At 44.1% G+C, this 8,400-nt stretch overlaps 1 protein-coding gene across 1 annotated transcript; it reads left to right on the top strand.

The window, feature by feature from the left end:
- The first annotated feature begins 305 nt into the window (after positions 1-305).
- On the top strand, positions 306-794 carry LOC147454103 (uncharacterized). Its single transcript, XM_086517272.1, has one exon. The coding sequence runs from the start codon at positions 363-365 to the stop codon at positions 717-719; it is 357 nt and encodes a 118-aa protein (XP_086373398.1). The 5' UTR covers positions 306-362; the 3' UTR covers positions 720-794.
- The last annotated feature ends 7,606 nt before the right edge of the window (positions 795-8,400 follow it).

Here is an 8,400-nt window from a genome sequence, read left to right as displayed (position 1 = left end):
GCATTAAACGTGTTGTAATCTATGCAGTGCAACTGTACTAATTAGAGAAAGTGGGCGCACTTTCTCTTGGTGAATTTGGCCGCCGCGAGGGGCCTCCTCGTCTCTCATCAGCACCTTGTAAACTGTGTGTGGACAGTGGCCAGGAGGCGCGATAAAAGTGTAGAGAGAAATGGCATGTGCCAAGGTGGCGCACGCAGGTCAATACGACGCGTGCTGAGACCCCCACTCAATAAAGTCTACAGAGCGTTTCCTGCACCGGACATCTATAAAATCCCCCTATCAGCCAAGACTACGATCACCAAAATTCACTCGCTGCCTGCCTTAAGGACAAGAGCTTCAAGCTTTATCCTCATACAACTATCATGGCATCTGCCCCGCTAGCTGTCTTCGTCAAGCTCATGACGGTGCTCCTTCTACTGGCACTCGCTGTGGCTGCCCATTCTGTGACCGCAAGCGCCAGGGCTCCTGCGGAGCATGTAACGGAGGCAAAGAGAAGCAGCAGCCAGATGAGGCCTGACTTCGTGGGAACCATCGACGAGCAGAGCCAGGTGGCCACGTCGTCGCTGAGCCTGCAGGCGCACATGGCGGCTCACGGAGAGGGCGACCTATTCTCGGCCAGCAAGTTTGCGTGCCCCTGCTCCAACCAATTTTGCAGTGCCAGCCGCTGGCGCTTCTGCTCCTGCAACATCAACGTCTGCTCCTGCTCTTGCCACAACTAGCTCCTTTTATTATGTAATGGGCTGCCCCTCGTGGCCCTCATGAGAAATATTGTAATGCAATAAAGTGTATATGTATAGCCGTCTCTCTCTCTCTCTCTCTCTCTCTCTCTCTCTCTCTCTCAATCAATACAACTCCACTTACATTTTCTAAAATTTTGTTAGCAGCAACATTCCTAGTATTCTAGATAAAGAATAAAGCCCAAACCCTAAAGAACTGAATACAAAAATGCATGTGGTTGTCTTGAGAAAAGGCATAGTAACCTTGATTCCCATGCTGTTCTCCAATGTGCAACATCATTATCCCACCAACTATAAAAGAGAGCACAACTCCAGAACAAATGCTTAAGAGTGTCCTCTTTCTAACGTTAGCTGGGGCAAGTATCAAAAGATGTTTTCTTTTTAGCCAATATAAGTTTCCCAACCTACAAAGGGAAGCTCCTAGTCTCGCTCCCTTAAGGACAAGAGCTTCTAGCAAGTTTGCATGCCCCTTTTCTAACCAATGTTACAGTGCCAACTGCTTGATCTTCTGCTTCTACAACATCTACATCTACTCCTGTTCTTGCCACAACTAAATACTTATAAATTGCTTGCCTCATAATCAAATAAGCCGGCCGCTCCCTTAAGGGCAAGAGCTTCTAGCAAGTTTGCATGCCCCTTTTCTAACCAATTTTACAGTGCCAACTGCTTGCTCTTCTGCTTCTACAACATCTACATCTACTCCTGTTCTTGCCACAACTAAATACTTATAAATTGCTTACCTCGTAATCAAATAAGCGGGTTTCCCATTAGCGATAGGCCACACTCCCTTTATGTGCATGTATATAATGTATAATGCAATGCAATGAATCAACTACATAACCTTTAATCTCTCTCTGTGTGTGTGTGTGTGTGTGTGTGTGTCTCTCTCTCTCTCTCTCTCACACACACACACACACAAACTCATTATCCCTTGGAAGATATTATATTAGTTAGTACTTAGCTCCATCTGGATCAGATCTATATTGGAGGGTATCCTCCTCATTGAATGGGAGGGTTAATATGTGAGACAACTGGAGAATACCAAACAAACCATTGTCTAAACCTAGATGCCTAGGCTCTAGCATATCCACTAAATAGAAGACCTCATATACAATTTGTGTTGAGATGTCGAGCTCTACATCTTGAGCTGGCATCCACTACGGGTCTTGGCCGCTTACGCCATTTACTCACTGGCGCGTTAGGTGACCGACACGGAAGATCTCTGCCAGCGATTTTACAGCTGGACTACACTTATAGTGCCAGCTTAGTACGCTTCTAGCGAGTTCACACTTAGTGACCGCATGTACATATGTGTTACTTTTCAGTTTTAGCACTTAGTCATTTTGTACTCTTTTTTCTAGGAGAAGAAGAAGAAGCTTTCCATCTCTGTGTGCTTTGTGCTTGTCTTGTGTAGCTCTCTTGCATCCTCTTTCTTTACATGGTATCAGAGCCTGGTGCAGGCAAGAGAGGCTAAGAGAGCAAGACCATCACAATCCCTTCGTTCACAATCCACGAGAAGTTTCTGAACAGGTCTCCAAAGTGCAGTACACAGAGATTTACTGTACAAGTAAAGTGGTTGTATGTACGCTTGATTGTGGACACTCGTTGAGTGTAGAAAGCGTTACAGGAACCACGATAGCAGGTTCAACAGATTTGCAGGTTTTTGCAGATTGTAGCTATTTTTTCTTAGTGCTTCAAGATGTCTGACGGTTTCAGTCAGATTGTCACTGAGAAGCTTGAGAAAAATAACTACCCTGCATGAAAGTTCAGAATAACAAATTTCCTAAAAGGAAAAGGTTATTGGAACTATGTAGAAGGAGACAATGAAAAGGAACCAGAGATTCCCGAGGCAAATGCTACAGTAGAACAAAGAAAATCTTTGAGGGACTGGCAACAAGGCCAGAGAAAAGTGATGTATTGGCTTTCTATGAGCATCACAGATGGCATGATGGGCTATCTACAGGATGCTGAAACCCCCGCCATTGCATGGAAAAACTTAGGCAGTGTGTTCGAGCTAAATCAGGTTAAGAGGAACAACCTCTCCATCAATGATTATGCCTTGAAGATCAAGAGTATCATAGAGGATCTTGGATCTATTAAAGTCTCAGTGGAAGAGGATGACATTTTCCGTGCATGCTTGGATGGTCTAGGAGATGAGTATGTACATTTTAGGTCTTCCATGAATACAAGAGACGACATCTCCGTGTTCCAAGATTTGATTTCTATGCTTATTCTTGAGGAGAAAAACCTTGACACATCTTCTTCTCATGGTAGAAATAATTCTGAACAGGCCTTCTATTCTAACTCCAACAGAGGTAGAGGTAGAGGTCGTGGTCGAGGCCCAAGGGGTTGCAGGGGCCAATTTCAAGAAGGTCAATTAAATCAAAACAATACAGGTGGTAGGGGAAACCAGTCTCAAGGTAGGGGGAGTCAAAGAGGTCGTGGTGCAGGATCAAACAGGCAGCAACATACTGTAGATAGCAGAGAATATTGGACTTGTGGTGAAAGAGGTCACATGTCACGTGATTGTCCAAAGGGAAAAGCAAGTGGAAAGAGAGAACATGGCAACTATGCATCTACTAGCAGAGATGCAGATGACAGCAAAAACGAGCGCATGTTTGTTATGCAGATTCAGAATTCCACCCAAGATGATGTTTGGTATGTGGATTCAGGTGCCTCTAATCACATGACATCTCGTGGAGAGTGGTTTAGAGATATGCGCAAACCAGATGCGTCAGGCTATGTGCAGACAGGAGATGACACAGCTCACCCCATTGCTCATGTAGGGGACATACCTCTAAATACGAAGAGTGGGAAATCAAAGTACTTAACCGATGTACTTCATGTCCCAAACATTACAAAGAATCTTGTTTCTGTTGGACAAATGGTTGAGCAGGGTTTGCAGGTTCGCTTCAATCCAAAGGACTGTTATGGAGAAAATTTCTAGAATGGCTGTAAGCTGATCACAGAGGGAAAATGTGTGGGCAGAATGTTTACGCTGAATGTAGACATGCCTGAGTTAAAAGCTGCATTATTTGCACAGGGCACTGGTGTTGTGGCTGATATTGACATTTGGCACAAACGCATTGGCCATGTCAATGAGCAGAGATTGCGCAGCATGCAATCAAAACAGATTGTAAAAAGTTTGCCGAAATTCAAGGTCTATGGTATGCATAAAGTGTGTGCAGCATGCCAGTTTGGAAAACAGTCAAAGGGCTCATTTCCACATGAGCGCAATGTATGTAAAAAGCCACTTGAGGTGGTACACACAAATGTTTGGGGTCCAACCGATACTACAAGTATACATGGTTGCAGGTATTATGTGTCTTTCATTGATGACCATACAAGGAAAGTATGGGTCTACTTCATGCGTAACACAAGTGAAGTGTTTGGTCACTTTCAAGACTTCAAAGTCATGATTGAGAAGGAGACAGATATGCAAAAAAAGACATTGAGGTCAGATGGAGGGGGAGAGTACTTCTCCAATGATTTTTCAGATTTTCTGCGAATGCATGGCATACGCAGGCAATTTACATGCAGATATACTCCACAGCAGAATGGGGTCGCAGAAAGGAAAAACAGGCACATTGCAGAGGTTTCACGTGCATTGATGAATGAGAAGAACATGCCTCATCATTTTTGGGCTGAAGCTGTAAATACAGCTGTGTACATTATGAACAGGACACCTATAGCTACGGTGCATGATGTAACGCCTGAGGAAAAGTTTACAGGTACAAAGCCTGATTTGGCACACTTGAAAGTGTTTGGCTGCAATGCTTACGTGCATGGACCAGATGAGTTGCGTAGGAAATTGGATCCTAAAGTAGAGAAATGTATTCTTGTGGGATATTCCCTTGAACAAAAGGGGTACAGGTGCTACAATCCTACTACACGAGAATTACGAGTGAGTAGAGATGTAGTCTTTGATGAGATGAGCAGCTGGTACAGTAATGCACATGGCACTATTGGGGCTGATGTAAAAGATGATTTGGTTGTACAAAATGTGAGGCCACAGTCACAGGTTTTGAGTGGACCACAAGAGTCGTCTTCTCGTGGCTCTGTTGAGAAGCCATGGAATGGTAGACTACGTACGCAGGTTACTCCACCACTAGGTACAGGGAATGTATCAGGAAAAGGAAAGGAAAAGGTTGATGAACCTCCCTTTATGGCTGATGCATCATCAGGGTTTTCACATGTAGACATGGATTCAAATGGTTCAGAACAAAGTCTTGATGAGGAATTTGGAATTTCGGCTGTCAGGACACCTGGTGTAAGGAAAGTACAAGAAGATGCTAGAGGGCAAAGGAGTGACCCAGGACCGCGCAGATCTAAGAGAGTCAGAAATCCAATTCAAAAATTGACTTATGATGGGTATCTAGCGCATCACCAAGCCTACATGGCTAAGGTGATACAGGATGTGGAGCCCACATGTTTTGAGGATGCAGTTGGAAATGTGCATTGGGATGATACAATGAATGAAGAGATGGCTGCATTGGAAGCAAACGACACATGGGAGTTGGTGCCATTGCCAAGTGGCAAGAAACCTATTGGCTGTAAATGGGTGTATAAAACTAAGCATAAGGCTGATGGTAACATTGAGCGTCACAAGGCAAGGCTGGTCGCAAAGGGTTATGCACAGACGTATGGCATAGACTATGAAGAGACCTTTGCTCCAGTGGCAAAGATGACGACTGTGAGAGTTGTCATAGCAGTGGCTGCATCTAGAGGATGGATTATGCATCAAATGGATGTAAAGAATGCCTTCTTGAATGGTGAGTTGCAAGAGGAAGTGTATATGGATCAGCCACCTGGTTATGTCGATCCAGGTTACCCAGATTATGTATGCAGACTTCTCAAAGCTTTGTATGGTTTGAAGCAGGGCTCTAGAGCATGGTATGACAGGATTTCCAAGTATCTTGTCAGTATTGGGTTTAGGAGAGCTCATGCTGATCATTCACTCTATGTACGTGAGAGTGATGTGGATATTGTGGTCATTACCATATATATAGATGACCTTATTATTGTGGGTGACAATGCTATGGAGATTGACCATGTGAAGGGTCTTCTCAAACAGGAGTTTGAAATGAAAGATTTGGGCGAGTTGCGCTACTTTCTTGGCATTGAGGTGATCAGGACTCCAGAGGGTTTATGGTTGTCACAGAGACAGTATGCTTTGGACATGTTGTCAAATTATGGTATGGCTGATTGTAAGCCAATTTCTATTCCCTTGGATGTGAACGCAAAGCTGAGTGCAGAGAAGGGTGATGTTGTTGAGGATGTCAAGATGTACAGGAAGATTGTGGGTAGTCTAATCTACTTGACTATCACGAGGCCAGACTTGAGCTATACAGTAGGCTTGGAGATTCAGTTCATGCAGCTTCCGAGGAAGCCACATTTGGATGGAGTATGACGCACACTTCGGTATGTGCAAGGGACTCTTGACTACGCATTGTTCTATGCAGCAGATGTGCCATTAGCATTGTATGGGTATACAGATGCAGCTTGGGCAGGTAGCATTGTTGATAGGAGATCTACGAGTGGCTTCATGTTGTCTTTTGGGAGTGCTTCTGTTACTTGGAGCAGCAAAAAGCAGCCTACGGTTGCTTTATCGAGCACAGAGGCCGAGTACAGAGGTGCAACAGTTGCGGCTTGCCAGGTAGCTTGTCTACGCACATTACTTGAGGACTTGGGAGTGCAGGTGGACCAACAGATTGTCATCCATTGTGAGAACCTCAGCAGCATGCAGTTGGCTAGGAACCCAGTGTTCCATGCCAGGACCAATCACATAGAGGTCCATTACCACTACGTTCGAGAGCGAGTGTTGGCGGGCGACATCGACTTGGTCTACGTCAGCACAGAGGAGCAGATAGCGGATATCTTTACCAAGGCCTTGGGAGTTGAGAAGCTTCGACGTTTCCAAACTATGCTTGGACACTGCGACATGCAGAGCTCGAGGGGGAGTGTTGAGATGTCGAGCTCTACATCTTGAGCTGGCATCCACTACGGGTCTTGGCCGCTTACGGCATTTACTCACTGGCGCGTTAGGTGACGAACACGGAGGATCTCTGGCTGTGATTCTACAGCTGGACTACACTTATAGTGCCAGCCTAGTACGCTTCTAGCGAGTTCACACTTAGTGACCGCATGGACATATGTGCTACTTTTCAGTTTTAGCACTTAGTCATTTTGTACTCTCTTTTCTAGGAGAAGAAGAAGAAGCTTTCCATCTCTGTGTGCTTTGTGCTTGTCTTATGTAGCTCTCTTGCATCCTCTTTCTTTACAATTTGGCTATTTTCATTTGTGCTCTATCTTATCTTTGTATTCGTGCTCCTTTTCCACGTCATGCACCTTAGATGGTTGTTACTATCAACATGCATGCTTGAGAAATCACATGGGTATAAGACAGTTGCAGACCCTTTCGTATTTTCATAGTCCCGTCTCTTCTGATCAAGTACCATTATAGCCCTTAATCTCACATCCTTTTCATGAATTAGAGCTTGGAAACCATACTGACATCTATATGCAAAGCAGCGATGGAAGTTGACAAGAAGTCAGACTCCTTTCAGAGTTTCATTAGCTTTACAAAGACACACCTGGCTGAATGTATGGTAATAGACGATATCCCAGGTTAGAATGATGTCTATATTTTGTTAGACAACTGGAGAATACCAAAAAAACCATTATCTTACCTAGACGCACAACCTATCCACTAAATAGAAGACCTCATATATGTTTTGGCTATTTTCGGAATTTGTGCTCTGTATTATCTTTGGATTCATGCTCCTTTTCCACGTCATGCACCTTGGTGGATGGTTGTTGCAATCAGCATACATGCTTCAAAAATCCCTTGGGTGTAAGACAATTTGCAGACCAGCCTTTGGTATTTCCATAGTCCCTTGTCTTTTGGTCAAGTACAGAAATTATAGCCCTTGAGCCCACATCCTTTTCAGGAATTAGAGAATGGAATTATATTGACATATGTATACAAACTACCAACGATGGAGGTTGACAAGAAGTCGGACTCCATTCAAAGTTTCATTACATTTGCAAAGACACACCTAGCTGAATTTATGCTAACAGATGATATCCCAAATTAGGGTGACGTCTGTGTTTTGATGAGTAGTTGAGCTATAGCATAAATGAGCTCCCCTATATACCTCTTGTCGACAAGCTGACATTCTTTAAGTTGGGCATGTCTGCGTAGGCCTGGATACATATGCTACCTAACTATGCACAATTCAGGGTAATAAAATTTGATCACACCCACGTTATTTCACCTAAATTCCATAAGAGTTTCTTAGCGGTTTTCCTCCTCTCAATTCCTCCCTAAATTCCCTTGGTGCATGCAACGATGATCCGCTCTCCCCATACTAGCCAGCTAATCTTCCCAACCCCGGTATGGTTTCGATACCTCTTAGATGAGTAGCTTCACCTAAAACTACCTACCTTGATTAATGGTTTACTCATACTCTGTGATTCACTCCTGTTCTATTGTTAGCTCGCATGAGGACTAACGCCATTGGCATCGCTATGACTTGCAAGCGTAGTAGAAGATTACATAACATAACCATGCCCTCTTGCAAAGAGTGTCAACACACACACACACACACACACACACACACAAACACACATACACCCTCAAAATACTCTTCATGCTCACTTT

Source organism: Adiantum capillus-veneris, chromosome 7, assembly GCF_014529385.1.
Source record: "Adiantum capillus-veneris isolate H3 chromosome 7, ASM1452938v2, whole genome shotgun sequence".
NCBI classification, from domain to species: domain Eukaryota; kingdom Viridiplantae; phylum Streptophyta; class Polypodiopsida; order Polypodiales; family Pteridaceae; genus Adiantum; species Adiantum capillus-veneris.
This window is presented reverse-complemented; position numbering and strand designations above follow the sequence as displayed.